Source organism: Haliotis asinina, chromosome 11, assembly GCF_037392515.1.
Source record: "Haliotis asinina isolate JCU_RB_2024 chromosome 11, JCU_Hal_asi_v2, whole genome shotgun sequence".
In the NCBI taxonomy this organism is placed as follows: domain Eukaryota; kingdom Metazoa; phylum Mollusca; class Gastropoda; order Lepetellida; family Haliotidae; genus Haliotis; species Haliotis asinina.
The window spans coordinates 50,027,130-50,048,439 of record NC_090290.1 but is presented as its reverse complement, the minus strand read 5'-3'; the positions used below and the strand labels follow the sequence as shown (position 1 = coordinate 50,048,439).

The window sequence follows — 21,310 nt, the reverse complement described above, 5'->3', positions numbered from 1 at the left end:
ATGGCTCTACACAGCAACTGTTCCTTGATGTCCATTATGGAGGGTTGCTTTTGGCGCTCTGATACAGTCTTTTCTTCGCATTATCTGAGGGATTTGTCGGTCACTGATGTCCAAGGTCTTCACCAGTTCGGACCCCTTGTCTTGGCCCAGCAGCTGTCATCGGCCCGTCAACGCAGATGAGGAAGAGTGCGTTTATGCTTTCTTTCTCGTGTACATACTGAATAAAATTTTGAACTTTGTTTCTGAGTTTTGTTCTGAATTCTTCTGGGAATTGAACTCTTTACTCAATTTATTGGGTGATTGCTATTAGTGTCTATACGGATCTACAGTAGCTAGATCCTGTTTTTTCGATGTACAAGAGTTCAACAATCTCGCTTGCTGACCTCTACTCCTCGGAGCAATCACGTCAGTGTAGTGAGTCCTTCCCGATTTCCTTTACGGATTTCGTAGCGTTCATAGCTCCTAAGTTCCTTAGCACACCTTTGTGGTCTTACTGTGGTAAGTAGTGGAAGCCATGTGGTGTTGTTTTGGTACTGAACGTTAAACTTGTGAGCTTTCCGATTCAGTTTCCTTTTCCCCTCTTTGTGATGGGGTCTGGGGGGCTGTCTCGAAGCAGGTACGGGCCCGATTACTAGTCATAAGACTTTAATTACGGGGGTACTCTGATAAATCGCAACGAAGTGACATGACTCGCCTAGTTGCGTCTCCTTGCATTTGCGAGGGTTGCGGCCGAACACCACATTGCTCAGGAGTACCCACTCCTTGGGAGCGATGGCGTCTAGTAAGCCAAGGGGTTCAGGAGAACCCACCACTAGTATAGGTTCTATGCTAGTTGGATGCGACCTCTCTTGTTCATTGCTACCTACGGTTGTCTTTAGCCTATACAGTAATACTGTCAGTGCTTTGAGACATAGGGTAATCTGTTACCCGATGTCCAACCGTGGGATAAGTGCAAATCGTGAGATAGGATAAGTTTAAAAATTTGGAAATTTTAACTATAAATTGTATATTTATATACTTATCCTATCTCACGCGATGTATGCCCACCCAGCCTCCCCACTACACAGATTTAGACGTGGGCTCCAAGAAAGAATGATCTCTCTGAGGTAGTCACGTGGGTAGATAGGGGAGCATGCTGCATGCTCTGCATGGGCTAAGGGACCCGTCCTGTAAGGAGAGCAGCCTAGGGAACACGGGCATATGGACAAGAGAGGCCTACAGGAAAGTTCTAATTCTTTCCACTCAGCGTCGAAGCAAGAGAGAGAAGTGCAAATCGTGAGATAGGATAAGTATATAAATATACAATTTATAGTTAAAATTTCCAATTGTCAAACAGTTAATTTTATTTACTTTGAGATACGGTGAAATGGGGTTGAACATCGTACTCGAAAATATTTCACTCATATGACACTGAGCCCACACTTCAGCTGGTTTTATAGTGCTAGCTCACTGAGTTAAGGATGAATATCCCACCCAGACACATTATACTGACTCCAAGCCAGTCAGTCCTTGTTTAATGCCGAGTGCCAGACAGGGACCAAGGTACCATATTTAAACATCATTTTGTATGACCGAGCCAAGAATCAAACCCACAACCTTACGCTCTCTGGGCATGCGCTCTAAGCACTACACCACATGGGCAGCCTTGTGAGATTGACTGACATGAAGCATTAGGCCACAGGTTTTGTAAATGAAGTAATTATGTTGTATGATAATCATGCTTTTGGTTTTTAATTTTCAGACAAGGCTCCCCAGCATCTAACGTGGTGAAGCTGGAGACCAGCTCCCCATCCCACAACCGGAGAGAGAGAATCCCAACCACTCCAGCCATTGACTACTTTGACTTCTCTGTCAGTTGATTGACATATATAACAGAAGTGCCATCTTTCGAAGGGAGACCTCTTTGTTGTGTGTTAATTTCAGTGTTTATGATTCAAATTGTGATACTTGAAGAAATCATAAAATCAAACTGGTCACAAAGATGCAATAAGTCATATCCACTGTTTGTTCAATGACAGAGTTAGTACTGAAATTAGTACCTGAATATCAGTCAGCCAAGATTTCATCTTATGTTTAGCACTTGTTTATTCTGATGCCTCAGTGTAATAACATTATTCTTGATTTGTACAAGTTTGCAAGAGATTTACTTTCTTATGAATCTTCGAGTCTAGTGCAACAGTTTGTCAAGGGACATAACTCTAGTCATTCCTGATTCTGTTACAGCTGATTGATGAATTATGAACATGAAATCAAATAAATACATTTATGCCACTGGTGATAATTTCAGAAGCTATGAGTTAATCATCAAAAAATATATATATATTTTTAACTGGAACTTTTCTTACTTTTTCTTACTTTTGTTGAAAATACGTTCATATCGATAAATAAGAAATAAGAACCTGATTTTTGTGAAAATCCAGTAATGACGATTTGGCTGATTTGCTGTCCTGCATGACTGATGATGTCACATCCTAAGGGACATGCCATGTGGTATTCATGAAGGGGTGTAGGGGAGGCATCAGTTTCTTTAAGATTTAACATATTTTATTCATTCATTGATCCAAGAGTGTTTCTTTCTCAGAACATTACATCATGTACAGAATAGCAGATAGTATCATGTTTGTACAATTTCTTTCCTTGAGAATGAAGAACATGAATTCCCCCTACACCTCCCTGTGTATGAAATGGTTGGTCCCACAGCTGAGAGTGGACACTGAGTGCAGACTGATCCTTTGATCTGGATAGTAATATGGAGCTTTGTTAATACTTTAGGGTTTTCATTTGTTACATTTATATATGGTATAATAATTATAAATATAATCAACCAAGAGCTTGGGACATTGTAGGTAACTGCATACTGTGAGGAAACACAAGTGAAGAATATTTCACAATGTCTTCACTTCGTGGCATTCAATACTATTCAACATTTGCAATGGACTGCACATGGGACTTAAGATGATAATTTGGCTGATATCTTAGCAATTGTTTAGAAGCACACAATGAGGTGTTACCATGTGTGGGATCATGCCTGTCTGAATGTCATAACCATTTGAATGGTCTTGTGATAAATGAATTTGTTTATTGTTTTTGTGTATATATGGTATTTTGACATAAACAGATGTCCTCACAGAATTCGTTTTAAGAAATTATTACACATGTGAAGAAGTGAGGTGGCATACACAGTGCTGATGTTTTTCATTTATACATTTTCATTTTATTGTTAAAACTATGGCTGACTGTATGTTTTCTTTTCCCCCGTCTCCTGTCTGCCCAGAATTTTCATCCCAACATGAATGATGAAATATTAAAAATGTCAATGTTCCTGATTGGTGTTGAAATTTCTAATTTAGAGAGTTCAGGTTCTAGCAATATTCCAGCAATATTATGGCAGGAGACACCAGAAATGGGCTCCACATGTTGTACTCATGTGGGGAATCGAACAGAGGTCATTGACGTGACATGAAAACACGTTAGATACTGTGCCATCTCATTGGCCAGAAATTTATTCCCTAAGGTGAGAACAAGAAATACCCTTACAGTTGCACACTCACAATATCCAGGTCAACTTGGTCATTTTTTAAAATAACATTTACAAAAACGTGTTCTGAAGCAATTCACTTGCTGTACATCATGAATTATTTAACAACCGTTACCTTGGGAACTAAATTTTATAAATAAGTTGCATAATTAGAGAAAATCTCATTTGAGGATGAGCTAGGAGATAAGAAACACGTATCACATATGAATGGCCCTCAAGAATGTTGTTCTTTCATGTCCAGTGATGTTATATTGAAACGGCTTAAATTTCACCATGCATGGATAATTATTGTCTGGCAATTCAGGTATGATCCCTGAAGGTCCAGGTTAGAATTGGTCTTCAGTAACCCATTCTTGTCGTAGGAGGTGACTAACAGGATTGGATGGTCAGACCCGCTTACTTGGCCGACACATGCCATCGTATCCTATTTCGTAGAACAATGCTCGTGATGTTGTTCACGGGATTGTCTGACCAAGACAATTTAAAGACACAGTCATAGCCAATAGCTGGAATAATGCCGAGTACCGTGTTTAACAACCAATCAGCCAACCTACAGGACACCATTATATGTACAGAATGTGGCATTAAACAACAACACCTATCAAAGATCACAGATATTTACTATCATTGTCCGCCCCACCATACAGAATGATGAACTTAGTATAAGTCTGAGTATAGAGTGCCCCGTATGTCTTTAATTGTATAAAGGGATGAGCCGTGAAGGTCCAGGGTAGAACACGCTTTCAGCAACCCATGCTTGCCACAAAAGGTGACTATGCTTGTCATAAGAGGCTACTAACGGGATCGGGTGGTCAAGTTTGCTGACTTAGTTGAGACGCCATTGGTTCCCCATTGCGCAGATCCATGCTCATGCTGTTGATCACTGAATTGTCTGGTCTGGACTCTGATTATTTACAGACCGCTACAACATAGCTGGAATATTGCTGAGCGCGATATAAAACTAAACTCACTCACTCGCTATTATAATTCATGGTAAACACAAGAAATAGGTGAAGTTTCATTGATGCATCGAGTGTTGTACATGATGGACAGAATTAAATCTAGTCATATGAAAGAACCGGATGTTCTTTATCTATTTGAGAAGCACTGGTGTATTCCAGGTCACAATGATTGTACAGCTTTTGAAGCCCCTATGATATTTGTGTTGCTTTTTGTCACACGCTTCACTTGCTTTTCATTGAGAATATTAGACCACATCAACTCGCCCAAACAGCCAGTTAGTCCAAGCAAAGGGGATAGCTTTAACTGAGGATTTGAATTTAGGTTATACCCATGACATGCCATAATGGTTTTGCTCTAATATATTTTATGCCAGATTGAAGACAGTGATATGAAAGATGTGTGATAACTTCTTTTTAGTGGTATGTTATGAAAGAACTGGGTGATCGTAAATTCTTTGAGTTCTGTTGAAATGTTTAGTATTGTCACATGCCATGATCGTGAAATAAACGATTGTTGTTTATTGGTGTCATCGTGTCCTTTCTTCTTAGCGATTCCAGGCTCACAGATTCATTGCTGACTACAGCTTGTTCTGTTTGACCTGATCAAGTGTATACTAATGCATTGTGTGAACGTGTCACAACTGGATGGGTCTATTATTGTGAAGGGGTGTGCCTTTGTCAGGTGACTGCCGAAGAGCCGAGACAAGGATACCGTTTAACACCTCAGTGTCGAGAAATCGTCAACAATGTTTTAACATTCTTTAAAAAAAACAATCTACAGATGCATGCATGGTTCGCACAAACGCAACGTTAATAAGATCCTCTTCTCCCCCATTTTACTGAAATTAATTCGACCAGCTGAGTGTTCCATTTGATACCCAGGTCATGCATTTGAGGAGATGGGTACACATTGTACCTATGTTGGGAATCGAACGGGGTCTTCAGCGTGACGAGCCAACACAAGGCTACCCCTCCTAGGCCTCATTCTTATATACAAAAGTAGACAAGAAGACCCATCTCTGCTGAATTGTATCTTAATTTGTAAACCATAATGGCGGGAAGAAGAATAGATATCGATAACGTCATTATTGATTCAGTGATTGGTTTTTCAGACGTGAGTCTATTCTGGTTACACACGGGGTGGAGTATTCTGATGGATAGAGCGTCCGCTCCTCGCGCATGGGCACAATGTGTGAAGCCCACTTCAGGTGTGCCCCCGCCGTGATATTGCTGGGGCTTTGCTAAACGTGGCGTACAGCCACACTCACCCCGCCCTGTTCACCACAGTACCCACGTGATCGTGAATGTGGTTAAAGCACTAACGGCAAAACTTTTCAGAACAGAACAAAAGTTTATTCAGTAGTTTTGGGCCTTGAGGCCTCTGATACAGCTGCCAAATAAAACATAAATTACACGTGATTTTCTTATAGATCTTACTTTAAATATTTCACTGAGATAGATAGTCGTCAGATGCTGCACATTAATGTCTTGTGACGTGAAAATAGCCTGAATGGTTAGTGGTCCTCTATAGACTGACTGTAGCTTCTGTAGATGTAGAGTTCTCGCTGGACTATACTAAAAACAAAAGCCTACATGTACATGGTTCTCGTCTTCATCAAGTTTACCATTACAAAGTTCACCGATGGGAGTGATCGCCGTTGTATCTTTATTGGTTCTTAGTCTGTTTATCTTCAAGTTCGTTAGCGATGCTCTAGATTTGAGTGAGTGAGTGAATGAGTTTAGTTTTACGCCGCACCCAGCAATATTCCAGCTATATGGCTGTGAACTGTATATAATCGAGTCTGGACCAGACAATCCAGTGATCAACAACATGAGCATCGATCTGCACCATTGGGAACCGATGATATTTGTCAAGCAAGTCAGCGAGTCTGACCACCCAATCACGTTAGTCGCCTCTTGCAACAAACATAGTCGCTTTTTATGGCAAGCATGGGTTGCTGAAGGCCTATTCTACCCCTGGACATTCACGGGTCTCTAGATTTGAAGTAAAGTCTTATTAGTTGTTTGTTCATGATGTTCGTGGTGTCTCATTCTCTTTCTAGGGAAAGGCTGAATAAAGCGTATTTGGTAAGGGAACTTGAACTGTTTGTCCCATGATGCAGGTTTTGGAGTGATATATCTTAGGCTCTGTTTTGAACATGATAAGAACTTGTTTACATTTCCAACAGCCTGTGTGATCCATACATGTGAGAATCCTATCTTTAAAAATGTTTTTCTGATATCAGAAGTCCAGTTTCTTTTTCCTACATAATCGTGTGATTTAAGCATTCGGAAACACTGTGGTGCGTGGTGATCGGTTCTGTCATTCGTAGAACTTTTACCCAGTACTCGATGGCATTTACCTGTGTAAAAACCCAATGTCTTCCAGTGTCACCAAGAATTGCCTTGTTTGGAGCGAATTTTCCAACTTTGAGAAGGTGTTTAAAGTAGTTTGCCTGAGCTTTTTCAACTGAAACTGAATACTTGTATCCCCACACTTCTGCTCAATAGAGGGGTATTGGTAAAACTTAAAGTGTCAAATACCGTACATGCAGTGGAAAACGTTATTTCTTTTTATTCTGTGGGAAGTCTCTATATTGCTTGCTATGCGAGAGTGCCACGTGCTTTTGTCTCGTGATGAGGAGATGAGTCCATGTCTTTAGTAATATGTGACTGTTTCGATCGGCAGTCCTTTGTAAGTCCAGTTTTCATGCTGTGCTAGTTTTCCACCATTTCTAAAAACTACAATCTTGGGTTTATTAAAATTCAGTTGTAGTCCTCATTCTGAGCTGTAGGATTTGTTAAGAGATTTGTTAACCTGTCTCTGTAACCTGATGGTGGTACAGTATACGAAAATAACACGTCATCCGAAAAAAGAATGAACATCAAGTCTTCAATATCTTGGGTGACAAATATTCCACATGTGCGTGATATATACATGGCTTTTACAAGTTCATTTATATGTAATGTAAATATCACTGTGCTAAGAATGCAGCCTTGTCGAACCCCTCCAGGTGTTGAGAATATGTCACTTGCGATTTCTTGCACATTCACACACGCCTTGAAAGATATATACTCGTTCTTAAATTGATTATTGAGTTTTCCATGGCATCCTTATTGGAGCAGCAGAGTCAACATTCTTTTCCCGTCCACAAGATTGAAGGCATTTTGGAAGTCTAGAAAACAATAAAATCTACCCCATGATTTACAAAGCTATTTTGAGCATAGTGATTGAAGCTCGAATAGGCGATGTGCCTAGGGTAACGGGGACGGATTCCAACTTGACTTTGATATAAGTGCGTTTGTTTCAACCCATCGTCTTAAGTCTAATAATATCCGTAAATATTGTACCCATAACGGTGAGAAGTGAAATACCCCAGGCCTTTCGTTGTTTGGATCCTTTGGGTCTCCTGAGTTGAAGAAAACGATATTTATTCCATTGTTCCATTCATCTGGGAAAGTTCTTCTGTCAAGCATTTTTTTCATATTTGAGGAAACAATCACTAGTTTTCCACACACTATGAACAGTAGCAATTAAATACAAAGGCTAGATATATTTCCCACCTGTCAATTCTCATCTTTCTTAGGTCATGTGATTGTCCCTGAAGCGCAGACAGTATTAACTGCTTGGGAGACGTACATGGTAAGTGATAAAATGTCATAATGCTTCCACGTAATTCTGGGCATTGTTGAAATTATGCCTGTCTGTCCGAAATTATTCAGTACGTCAGTCATTTACATTTTTTCGCATTTAGCAATATTTCAGTAATAGCACGGCTGGGACACCAGAAATGGACTTTACCCATTGTACCATTGTGGGAATCGACCATGCGTCTTCGGAGTAACGAGTGGACGCTTTAACCTCAAGGCCACCCCGTCCCCAGTCTGAATATGCATAAATATATTTATACATGAAGTGCATGCTGATAGAGTGGTGGGCCACGAAAGGTCTTCGCTTCAAAAGCAGAATAATAGAAAATTGCAATAATTGACTGGGTGAACGATAAAGTCACCGTAAAATGTTCCGTCCCACTTTTTAGTGCTAAAGTGTTTTTATTATATTTAATCGCGAAAACAGCCCCTGTTCTATCAGCTGCGGCCATTATGCACATTCCGCATGACGTGTTCACTCGTGACGTCACATGTGACTAAAGTCGGCTATATTGCCAAAGACCATGTGCAACAGTAATGTAAACCGATTTTTGATGTTTGTGCCTCCCACCTTCAAATCAACCTTAATATGACTCTCGTGTGAAATTTCTCTCTTTACACGTTTAAAATCTGAAATATTGTTTTAATATTTATATAAATAAATAAACACATTGTCAAGTTTCCACCGGGTTTCATGCTTTATCAATGCACCAGAAAAACAAAATATACCTTATTTTACATCATTTTAAAATAGTACATGAATAAGACATTGCAAAGTATTCTCTGGATCACCGTGCTGTCCTTTGTTCCATTGTTGATGCTATCACAAAAGGCATTTGCGAAATCTTTTTTTTCTTTTTTCTTGGTTCCAGCCCCAACGATGAAAATCTACGTTGTACTGCTAAGCCTTTGGCTCTCAGCGTTTGCAGAGAAGCGGTTCCTTATTGGTGATGGTAAGCATTTGATTATGTGTCTAGCTTCAGTATGATTGTAATAGTAATAAATGTTCTTTGAATTCTTTCTTGCTAAAGACCTCCTTCGTGGTGAAGTAGGTAAGAGTGTCCGCCCGGAGAACGGAAGGTCGCTGGTTCGACCCCCTGTCGCATCATACCCTGACGTTAAAACATGGTACATGTTGGCCCCTACCTGCATTAATGGATAAAACAAGAACTAGTTGGAACGGAGTCAGTATAGGGCTAGGTCAATCACCCTTGCAAGGTAGTTAACTTTAGGTGCATCTCACTTTTTCTGCGAGAGAGGCACGAGAGATTACTCGTCAAAGCCTCCAGAATTAGCTGGAAAGAGTTACGACCCTTGACGTGCTTGGCGCCAATCCCAGTTTCGCCCGATCATGTTTCTAGGTTTGTTTGTTGTTTAAGTCACACTCAGCAATTTTCTGCTGAGCAGTATGCGGGCAGTATGTAAACGGGCCTGCACCAAACAATCCAGTGATTGACATCATGAACATGGATCTACGCAACAAGTATACGATGACATGTGTCAACCAAATCAGCAAGTCTCACCATGCGTTAGTAGCCTCTAATGACAAGCATTGATTGCTGAAGAACAATTATAACCCGGATCTTCACGGATGTTGTCAGAAGTAGATAACTTCTCTGACCTACGTCACTTCCGGCTTTACTTCATCCCGAAGTTACAGCTTAGGTTCCACATATTAACACATTGCATGATGGGGCCACGACATTGTTGGAATATCGCTAAAACCGGCGTAAAAACAATATAATACTTTGCATTTGCCCACTTTCTAATTGGCATTGTGTGTTCATATTGCAAAGTGACTTAAATACTCACGTTCCACCATACTCTATCCATAATTTACTATTCTCTTTCATAACCAGTCACTCTTAAAAATGCACCGTCAACACTGTGCCGAATTTCGAGCCCGAGCTTTAGAAAGGATCCTTTGGTCCTAGTTTCGGATCTTAGGATCGCCTGATTATAGTCCTTTGTTCTGTTGTCCTAGACGATAGAATTACATCTAGATTCTAACCCGTAACGCCGTAACACGAGTGAGTGAGTTGGTTTTAGCAATATTGTATCAATATCAACGGGTCGGCGGTGGGGTAACCTTGGTGGTGAAAGCGTTTGCTCATAAATCCGAAGGCCCGAGTTCGATTCTCCACATGAGAACAATGTGTGAAGTCTGTTTCTGATGTCCCGCTGTGATATTGCTAGAATATTGTAAACAGTGGCATAAAAAAAACTCACGCGCTGAATATCACGGGGAGGGGCTGCGAGAAATGGGCTCACACATTCATGTCGGGTCTTCGTAGCGAGAGAACACTTTAACCTCTAGGCTACCCCACCGTCCCCACGATAACATACTCATAGTGAACAACACCCTTCCTTTTCACAATCGGAAATGCGTGCATGTGCAGCTTGAAGAGTGGAATGTCTGTAAAGGTGTTCATTGCAGTGACCAAGTTCGAAGTTACCATAACGACAGGGAGTATATCTCACGCGGGCACCCATTCCAACGTGTTTCTGTCAATGACGGGGGATGGAGGAGTCACCAATGAAGCGAAGCTCAATACAGAAAACACGCACCTGTTCGGACAAGGACAGTTAGTACTCTTCTTAATGGACAAGTAAAGATACGGGTTAGAATGTTTCTTCAGTAGGCCATGCTTCTCGTTGGAGACGACTAACGGGATCGGGTGGTTAGGCACGCTGACTCGCTCACTTCTCATAATGAAGCTCAGAGATAATATGTGGTGTGAAAACAGCAAGTGCCTGTGAGTGTTCCCATCTGTCGGCAATCTCGCAGCTTAAAATACAGTAGAGCTTTAAAGTGAATGAGTTTAATGTTACGCCGCACTCAATATTCCAGCTGTATTGCTGCGGTCTGTACATAATCGAGCCTTGACCATACAATCCTGTGATAAACACATGGACATCGATCTACGTGACTGGGATTCTTCTAGCTCGGATCTTCAGATTTTGGAAGGTTTATGAGTTTACTTATATTGGGACGTATTTCACCCATCTATTTGGTAGCACCATTCAGTTGTAACAGCCTGTAGCTTTAAAGGGTTCGCCACATTCTCACCGTCTGTTCCGCTGTACATTAATCAAATGTTCTGTGTTGTATGAACCATATGTTCTGTATTGTTTTCGCCTTTCCTGTCAAAAGGTTACTGGTTTATTTTTCGATTCGTTAAGACTGTTCTACGACTTGTATTAATCCTGCGTTAGAGTTGATTAATTAGTTATGTCTTGAACTAATCATGCGATACGACTGCGACTAAACACATGATACGATTGGTATTAACCACGTGATACGATTGGTATTAACCACGTGATACGACTAAGTCTTGTAGTAACCATGAGATACGACGTGTGCTAATGAACCATGTGATACGACTTGAACTATCCATGTGATACGACTGGTACTAACCACGTGATACGGTGTGTGCCATTGAACCGTGTAATGCGACGTGCACTAGCCATGTGATACGACTGGTACTAACCAGGTGTCTTGACGTATACTGACCATGCGATACGACTGGTACTAAGCAGGTGTCTCGACGTATACTGACAATGTGATACGACTGGTACTAACCAGGTGTCTCGACGTATACTGACAATGTGATCGACTGGTAATAATCAGGTGTCTTGACGTATACTGACCATGCGATACGACTGGTACTAAGCAGGTGTCTCGACGTATACTGACAATGTGATACGACTGGTACTAACCAGGTGTCTCGACGTATACTGACAATGTGATGCGACTGGTAATAATCAGGTGTCTTGACGTATACTGACAATGTGATACGACTGGTACTAAGCAGGTGTCTCGACGTATACTGACAATGTGATACGACTGGTAATAATCAGGTGTCTTGACGTATACTGACAATGTGATACGACTGGTACTAAGCAGGTGTCTCGACGTATACTGACAATGTGATATGACTGGTAATAATCAGGTGTCTTGACGTATACTGACAATGTGATACGACTTGTACTAACGATTTGGTCCATCAATTGCAGAGTGGACAAAGTTGAAATATTCGAGCCATCTGTCGGCCACCTACGAAGTATCCATATCCGCCATGACGCACACGGGCACAACCCCAGTTGGTACATCGAACAGGTATGGTCTTCATAGAAAAAAAAAATTCGTAAATTCATGGTCGTATTTGGAGCACAGTATACTGCCCCGTCTATTCCGAAACCTCATCATGTCGACCTGGGTCGTCTGGTTTTGTGTACGTTGTGCGTTTTGGTCGACTGTGCGAGAATAGTTTAGTCCAATATGTGAATCACTGGACATTGTTATTCATGTCCATTTTAGTAGTGCCCCTTGGCTTCTTCTGCAATGTAGCCAAAGGGGCTCTTGTTTCCTAGAATCGGTTCGAGAAGCGTACATGCTCCTCTGTCCGTCATTGGCACTTCCTTTCCAGACATGTTTAGACATGACAACGACTTTTGATACGATATATCATATAAAGGAGATAAGTTCACCGTATTTGCGATGCGAGTACCGATCTCGAATGGAAGGGAATCTCTTATGGACGGAGGATATCATTTGTCATACACTGGAGATTAAAAGAATGACGTATTTGCGATGTGAATACCGATCTCTATTAGAAGAATGTCTGTGATAAAAGAAGGTATCATTGTGATGCTCTGACATCAGTTTCACTCCCAAATCATCTCGTGTCTTTCTAACTAACTTTCTTAATTTACTCAGGTGCCTCCAACGTTGCCTTTTTAAAAGTTAACTGAAAATATGTTTTCAGGTCACCATAGAGGATGGAGTTGGTGTGTACGAGTTCCCCTGTCACTGCTGGCTGTCCACGAAACATGGAGATGGTACTTTGTCCACGACGGTGAAGCTGTATAAATACACACCACTTCCTCAACAAGCCTGACTGGCAACACCATCGTTGCAACAACCGTCCTCCACGTCGCCCTATCAGTTATGGCGTCAGATGTTAGCACGTGCATCACGCGGCTGCACAAATTCATAATAAAGACTTTGAAATCGACACCACCCTTTTCGTAATATTCTTCGGGTTTGGGATCTGTTATGGAGGAAACTTTCTATATCCTAGTTAGATTTGATCCTCAGCAACCCAGACCCACATGTCATCGTATCCCAAGCGGGTAGATCGAGGGTCATGTTGTTGATCACTGGATGCTGTAGACCAGTTTCTAAGATTCCCCTAAGCTTGCAGTGTTGTCAGGAATTTTCTATGGCCAAACAGTTAAAAAACGCAATAACGTATTTTGGTTTGGATCGAACGTGGCGGTGTTTACGGAGGGCGGAGGTGTGATCACTGGGCGAGTATGGTGTATGTGTTGGGGTTTGCGCCATTTTCTGCCGTATCCCAGCAACACAGTGGAAATGGATTTCACACATTCTTCCCATGTGGGGAATAGAATCTGCAGCGTGACGAAAGAGCGCCTTAACGACTAGGCTAACCCACAATCCCCTTCACCAAAGAGTTAATATAATATACTTTTCTTCCGATAAGCTGATGCGTCCAAATAGAGGTGAAAGAAGATTCAAAGTGACGTAAAAGTAAACAAACTTGCTACTTGCGTTAAACATAGAGGTTATTGTGTAAGTCGGAATCAACCGGCTGTGAAACCCGTCCGTGCAGATGCCATGGTACATAAACACGGAAAATAAACTGAACACGATAGGTTGTTGTAACTTCAGCAGGGCCGGACTATGAGCATGACTGGTGAAATTCAAAAGTGCTGAACTCTGACATTCCCGCAGCAAGGAAAAGTAGGGTATTCCCCTTTGCCGGAGCGACACATACTTCAGTGAAACTGAGGGCACGGCTTCAGAGGAGACCGACTAATCGAGTATAAGGTAAACGATTTGTTTTCTTAGTTCGGTATCCGACTTAGAGAGTATAAGGTAAACGATTTGTTTTCTTTGTTCGGTATCCGACTTAGCAAGTATAAGGTAAACGATTTGTTTTCTTATTTCGGTATCCGACTTAGCAAGTATAAGGTAAACGATTTGTTTTCTTAGTTCGGTATCCGACTTAGAGAGAATAAGGTAAACGATTTGTTTTCTTATTTCGGTATCCGACTTAGCAAGTATAAGGTAAACGATTTGTTTTCTTAGTTCGGTATCCGACTTAGAGAGTATAAGGTAAACGATTTGTTTTCTTATTTCGGTATCCGACTTAGCAAGTATAAGGTAAACGATTTGTTTTCTTATTTCGGTATCCGACTTAGCGAGTATAAGGTAAACGATTTGTTTTCTTAGTTCGGTATCCGACTTAGAGAGTATAAGGTAAACGATTTGTTTTCTTATTTCGGTATCCGACTTAGCGAGTATAAGGTAAACGATTTGTTTTCTTATTTCGGTATCCGACTTAGCGAGTATAAGGTAAACGATTTGTTTTCTTATTTCGGTATCCGACTTAGCAAGTATAAGGTAAACGATTTGTTTTCTTATTTCGGTATCCGACTTAGCAAGTATAAGGTAAACGATTTGTTTTCTTAGTTCGGTATCCGACTTAGAGAGTATAAGGTAAACGATTTGTTTTCTTATTTCGGTATCCGACTTAGCAAGTATAAGGTAAACGATTTGTTTTCTTATTTCGGTATCCGACTTAGCGAGTATAAGGTAAACGATTTGTTTTCTTATTTCGGTATCCGACTTAGCAAGTATAAGGTAAACGATTTGTTTTCTTTGTTCGGTATCCGACTTAGCGAGTATAAGGTAAACGATTTGTTCTCTTAGTTCGGTATCCGACTTAGCGAGTATAAGGTAAACGATTTGTTTTCTTATTTCGGTATCCGACTTAGCGAGTATAAGGTAAACGATTTGTTCTCTTAGTTCGGTATCCGACTTAGAAAATATAAGGTAAACGATTTGTTTTCTTAGTTCGGTATCGACTTAGCGAGTATAAGGTAAACGATTTGTTTTCTTAGTTCGGTATCCGACTTAGAGAGTATAAGGTAAACGATTTGTTTTCTTTGTTCGGTATCCGACTTAGCAAGTTTAAGGTAAACGATTTGTTTTCTTATTTCGGTATCCGACTTAGCGAGTATAAGGTAAACGATTTGTTCTCTTAGTTCGGTATCCGACTTAGCAAATATAAGGTAAACGATTTGTTTTCTTATTTCGGTATCCGACTTAGCGAGTATAAGGTAAACGATTTGTTTTCTTAGTTCGGTATATACGATCCGCAAGATCAGATTTCCACTTGTATGTCAGAATTATTACTCAGTCTGTAACATATTCTCCGATATTATAATTTGCCAAATGGTCGACAGGGTGTTTCCAAATTCTTTTCTTTTCAAGTTTGAAACTTTCATTTATAGTGAGTTCATAGTAAACTGTAATGTTAAGTGAAGTCGACAAACGCTTGTTGTAGATGCTAATGGCATTGGAACTGGACGTTCTGCTAAACAGCAGTCCTGAGCCACTCTATTTTCCCTTCTGTCCAAATAATGCTGTAAGGCTACACTTCTAAATGAAGATCCCTTGAAGATCCGGTCTAATTTTCAATAACCCATGCTTGTATCCATGTGAATCGCTGGGTTAGAATTGATCTTTAGTAAGCCATGCTTGTCTTCCCGTGAAGATCCGGGTTAGAACTTGTCTTCAGAAACCCGTGCTTGTTTACGTGAAGACATGGTGAATAAATGATCTTCAATGACAGTGATTGTCTCATCGTGCTTGTTGTAAGAGGTGACTAACTTATCGGGTGGTAAGACTCGCTGACACATGTTATCGGTTCCCAGTGTGCGTAAATCAATGCCCGTGATGTTGATCACTGGACTGTCTGGTCCAGACACGACTACTTGCAGGCTGGGGCAATATAACTGTAATGTTGCCACGTAACACGTAACTCACTCAGTTGAAGAAATTTGAAAATGCCCAGTTAATGATTTTAGACAAAATAGAGTTTAGTAATATTCTGTTGGATTTACATGAATTTGTTCAAAAGGTTGTTGACAGGTCTAAAACCAGAGAGACAGGCGGACATGGGTAAGACCAACTGTTTCAGACTTGGCAGACTTCCTCACTTTGCATGTGACATTTCACCCGACTGGTGTACGGTACTAGTAGTGAGTGAGTGTAGTTTTACGTCACTGTTAGCAATATTCCAGCTATATCACGACGGGACACACGGGTGGGCTTCACACATTGTACCTATGTGGGGATTCGACCCCAGGTCTTCGGCGTGACAAGCAAACACTCTGAGTACTTAGGTACCCACCATACCCGCAGGGTTTTTGGCTGAAATGCTGACTAAAACCTCGCACAAACGATGAGCAAGCTTTTGGGTATTTATGTGATGTATATGACAATTGTACAGAATCGTAATCATTGGATCGTGGTAATTATCATGCTGTGTCTGAGCTAAATTCAGAAATTCCTGGAGTGAGCGAGAGGTCAAATCGGACAATTGTAATTTTGTCTTTAGTGATGATGATGCATTGCTGTGAGTGTTACCGTTATCTGCAAAAATAGTTACGTCTTTTCATTATCATAATATAATGTAACGATTTTTTAATTTTATCAGTTGCTCTGCAATAATCAAGTATTTATTTGTCCATAATCGATTTGTACATTTTTGCGTGTTCAATATTGTGTCTATCGTAGTATTATTGATCTGAATACATGTTTTTTTGTCCCATCTACACATTTTTAAAAATTTTCCTCAGTGATACATATACCACCCCTTGTAAAGTGTACATGAAGTTTTGATACAACCCCCTTCGGTCAGGAACCTACTCACACGTCGTCTCACATTTCCAAGTCTGTTTTCGTAGATGTCAGTAAACAATAAGTAACGTGACGTAAGGAGATACCCTCTGTGAAAAATTAAAAACTATTAAATCGAAACAAGGTGACGTCACATTTTCTGCGCACACGAATGACTTCGGTGAGCAAATGTTTCATTCTTAGTGGAGTATCAGACATTCAGTTTGCTGAATCAATGAAAAAAATAATCAGCGAGTATACAAAACGTGCATTTAAGACGAGTTTAGCTGTACTTCCCTCACATGCACGAATCAAGGTTACAAGAGCGCAATTCAGCACCGCTGCTCCCTGTGTCCGCACAGCATGACTGTAAAGGAAAGGGGATTCCCCTTCACTGAAGCGGAACGTCATTGCTGTTTGTAAAGCTTCAGGGACGCAGACGTTGTCATCCTGTTTGCTTGTTTAACGCTGCAGTTTCCAAGCTAGACGGGTGTTGTCTGTAAATAGTCAAGTCTGGACCAGACATTGGCGTTCATCATCATGAGCACTGATTTAAACAAGTGGGATGCGATGACATGTCAACCAAGCCTGACCACCCGATCCCATTATCGCCTCTTGTACTCATGTTCATTCGACTTTAAACACTAACCTACCCAACCGCCCCGCTCGGCAATAAGATTTTGTGTTACATGACAAGTCACGCTGATATAAATCCATGGTATTTCATATATTTATGTATCTCTTTTAGATTTGAAATGCCCATCTCATACCCTGGCGTGGTTACTTTGATGTTTGCATCGTTGGCGTGGACTGTCGGGTCATCGGTAAGCTCCATCACATCGGCGTCCAACTTCACTACCTCGGTACTACCCAGCAATACTGATGGTGAAACTGGAGCAACAACGACCCCGGCACCGTCTACAAGACCACGGTGTGTCTTCACTGTAGATGATGACAGTGTGGATGACTTCACTTACCTTGGAAGGTCAAAGAAACCAAGAGTCTTGTACATGACGTTGACGTTGAGGAACACGTCGATCGCGTCGAAGACAAAAACTGCTTTCCAACCGTTGCAGTGGATATGGACCTTCCGAACGCCGTTGGGTGCGACGCCCTTTCTATCATGGCCGCGAGATTACCGAGTTCTCTCTTTTGGTGTCCTTGACAGCTTCACGAACAACCTCGCCATGACCTTGCAAGCGAATCCTCAGAACTGTGACGTTCATCTTGGTAGTAAGGCGACAACTCAAGCCATCAGTGATGCCATTGGTGATGCGATAAAAACTAAAGTCAGTGTCGTGAACGCCGATTACAACAGCAGCATCTGGTGCTATCAGGAAATCAAACATAAAATTGATCTGTCTGACTTCATTGCCAACTCATTAGGTATCCAGACTAGAATTTTGGTAAACAGGTGCTGCCGATTATCGTTTGATAGCGAAACCCGCTTGCGCCCAGCCATTTGCAGCGAATCGCCTCTGGAACCAACGTTCACCACGACCACGCTACCTTATGTGCTAGGTGTCTTTGGTATTCTGTATTTTCCGATCTGGTTGTGTGCGTGGTCCTTCAACATGTCTCCCAAATCCATCCCATCAAGTCACGCCGACATGGAACGGACCAGTACTCTGCAAATGGATATCTCACATGATGTCATCTGGCTCTATCGAGGCACGCGCAGTCCTGTAACGTTCTCGTCAATCTTTACCAGGACGTTTTCCTGTCTCAAACGTCATCCCCACATGACGTCACGCATACAACGCCTGTTGTTTATATTCCTATCCCCAGCCATCACGTATATACGTTTGTATTTTTACTACATGAGCGAATTTCAGTATTTTCAGGACTGTATCAAGTCTAACGTTCCGATAGGCTACCTTTCTGTATTCTTTGGTCATGAGTTAAGTCGGCGTAATCTGTTCACGGCTCTTGGGGGACCGTATGTTCTCCATGGCGTTTATTTCACCATTGGAACTCTTCTCCTGTGCCTACCGAGAAACCTATCCCAATCCATGGGCAGCGTTCTCCACCAATGTCCCGCTACAATCTGGTCACCCTTGTCTTTAGGCTTGGTGAAGACCTCTCGTCTAGGAGGACTCAACTGCTCTCTCGAGGATAACAGCTTCAAATTGGTGTCAAGGGTTCTTCGGGCCAACTTGCTCCTTCTGATCAACATTGATTTCTGGAGTTTTATGTTTACATTACAGTATACACGTCTTCAAAGTATATCAACCAAACTGAATTCTCTGCCAACAGTTGTTAAATATATGCTGATGTTAGCTATTTGTCCCTTATATCTTGTCGTCTGTGTGGTCGAGATTATACTCTGTGCCGCATACTATGGTCTCCCAATTGTGTATTTTTTCACACTAGTCTTGCGAGTTTACATCAAGCTGGTCTTGGACACATTCAACAATATTGGTTGGTTGAACAATTCTGACAATCCTGTCGCTAAGATTCTACGTCTCCTGAGGTTTCCCGTTTCCATGGCAATGGTTCTGGTTATTGTATACTGCCTGTATACATTCTCTGCGATCTTCATTTCGAGCTTCACGTTTGTGTTTGGAGTGATGACCTTCACCTATATCGGTATAGTCGCTTATCCCAACATTGCATTTGGATATTATACCTTCGCTATCACGTGTCTATATTATACATGGAAGACCGTCAGAGATATCGATATTGGTTACATGAACCTCTTTACAAAAGCCATCAACGTGAGTAAAAGCCTAGAAAAAGAACCACCCATTTTCAAACCCCCAGCCAGATCAGCGAAGACCAGGAAGATAGTGGCTTCTGTTGAAGAGAAAACGTCCATAGCAGAAGAGCATAAGGTTGAAATGCGTGATACTCCCGTGCAACTGATGTTCGTGAAGACTTGTGACAGCCGCCCGGGAATACCAAAGGATCTATTTGAGACTGTCATAGAAAGACATCGTCCTTTCCGCGTGTGTGTGTTCATGTCAATGCTGAAGCTAGCAGTCATCTGCCTTCTCGTAACAACCACGGTCGATCTGATTGAAGACTTCAGTAAATATAACGAGATGTCCGTCATCGTCAGTTTGTTGTCGTCTCTTATCGTCTGCTCCATCCCTCGTGTTTTGAGCCTCGTTCTGAGCAAAACGGACAGCGCAGCATCAGAGGAAGATTTCTTGAGGCGGCTTTCCAGGACGGTTAGGGAATATTGGAGTGTGAAGGACAGGCAGGAGCTCGTGAGCGTGTGTTCCTCAGGAAAGCAGAAAGAGTAACAACGTATCGTGGAACATATTAATTGGAGTATTAATAGACATGTAGGCTCATCATCGCACTGTGACAGGTATATCTGTTGTGCAGCAAAACATTTATCACTTATATGGCCCTTAAGTGGGTCACGGCACTATGTGAAACCTTAGTACTTCCGGTAACGAAAACGTTTTATGTCTTTTCGAAAGGTCATACCTGCATGGTTATCAGTTGAGAGTAAGGAACCTATAATTCCTGCAGAAACACCAATTTTCTACGATCACCCCCAATAAGCTAGCTATTTAGCCTGACAACGTTTATGATCTGACCAAGACTGTTAAGACTCGTCTAAAGAAGACGAGTGTTTAAACATCCCAGCGTATGCAGAGGATGGTCCAGGCTGACACAGAAACAAACAGAACTTACAGAATGTACAAACACATGAACGCAACTGACTTTACGTCAGATGTCCTATATCTCATAGAAGTGCGTTGTCTAAGTTTAGATGTGGCGTAGAGCCGCTGAGAGTGGAAACGGGACATTACGGAAACATTCCCCCAGACAAGAGACTGTTTCCACCGTAAAGATTGAAAAGAGGACGAGATACGAGTACTTTTAACCTGCCCGCTTTACAACGAAGAATGGAAGGATCTCTTTAATGCTAGCAAGGTAAAACGGCTTAGATTACCTATCAACCTGCAAGTCTTCTAGTAATATTATAGGACACCCAGTTGTAGTCTTTCACACCTCCAGACCCTGCCATATAATCAAAGGAGTATTTTATCTACCTAAAGTGTTATTCTTAATGGTACTCATTTTATTGTAACATGTATATTTCAGTGTCTTATCTCCGCTGTATATCTTTTTAGATGCGTTTTCTGTCATTGTATTTTTATGTTATCATTTGTAACTTTGTATCTGTTTAATGGACTGTAACATGCTATACAATTGGCACGCTAATCATAAAACGCTAAAGACACTATCGACTTGTGTAGAGGGAGTGGGGGTGGGGGTGGAGGGGGCTGAGGGGGAATGGGTGGGGTGAAGCATATACATATGTGATTACTGAGGAACTACGGTAAAGGGTCCAAAACCACTGGACATTGTACCTTTTCCCCATCCCAAATCGTCAGTAGTATGAGGGTATACGTTAGATCCTTTGGGTACGTCCACCTTGGCTGTTGGAACACTGCAACGTCGACAACACAATAACTCATCATTGTC

General features: G+C 41.4%; 3 protein-coding genes across 4 annotated transcripts in view; all 3 read left to right on the top strand.

Moving 5' to 3' along the window:
• LOC137255900 (transcriptional repressor NF-X1-like) overlaps positions 1–5,021 on the top strand; it is a 31,083-nt gene extending 26,062 nt beyond the window's left edge. For both annotated transcript variants that reach the window (XM_067793484.1, XM_067793485.1), the window contains exon 23: positions 1,742–5,021. In XM_067793484.1, coding sequence (XP_067649585.1) covers positions 1,742–1,859 — 118 coding nt within the window. In that variant the 3' untranslated portion in view covers positions 1,860–5,021. The remainder of the gene's footprint in view (positions 1–1,741) is intronic.
• A 3,066-nt stretch (positions 5,022–8,087) lies between these two features.
• Positions 8,088–13,171, top strand: LOC137256320 (polyunsaturated fatty acid 5-lipoxygenase-like). The gene is made up of 5 exons (XM_067794081.1): positions 8,088–8,143; positions 9,024–9,104; positions 10,589–10,736; positions 12,169–12,271; positions 12,921–13,171. Exons 2-5 carry the CDS (start codon positions 9,032–9,034, stop codon positions 13,050–13,052), a joined length of 456 nt encoding a protein of 151 aa, XP_067650182.1. The 5' UTR covers positions 8,088–8,143; positions 9,024–9,031; the 3' UTR covers positions 13,053–13,171.
• Positions 13,172–17,619: 4,448 nt separating this feature from the next.
• On the top strand, positions 17,620–20,112 carry LOC137255504 (uncharacterized). The gene has a single exon (XM_067792939.1). The coding sequence runs from the start codon at positions 17,620–17,622 to the stop codon at positions 20,110–20,112; it is 2,493 nt and encodes an 830-aa protein (XP_067649040.1).
• Positions 20,113–21,310: the final 1,198 nt, after the last annotated feature.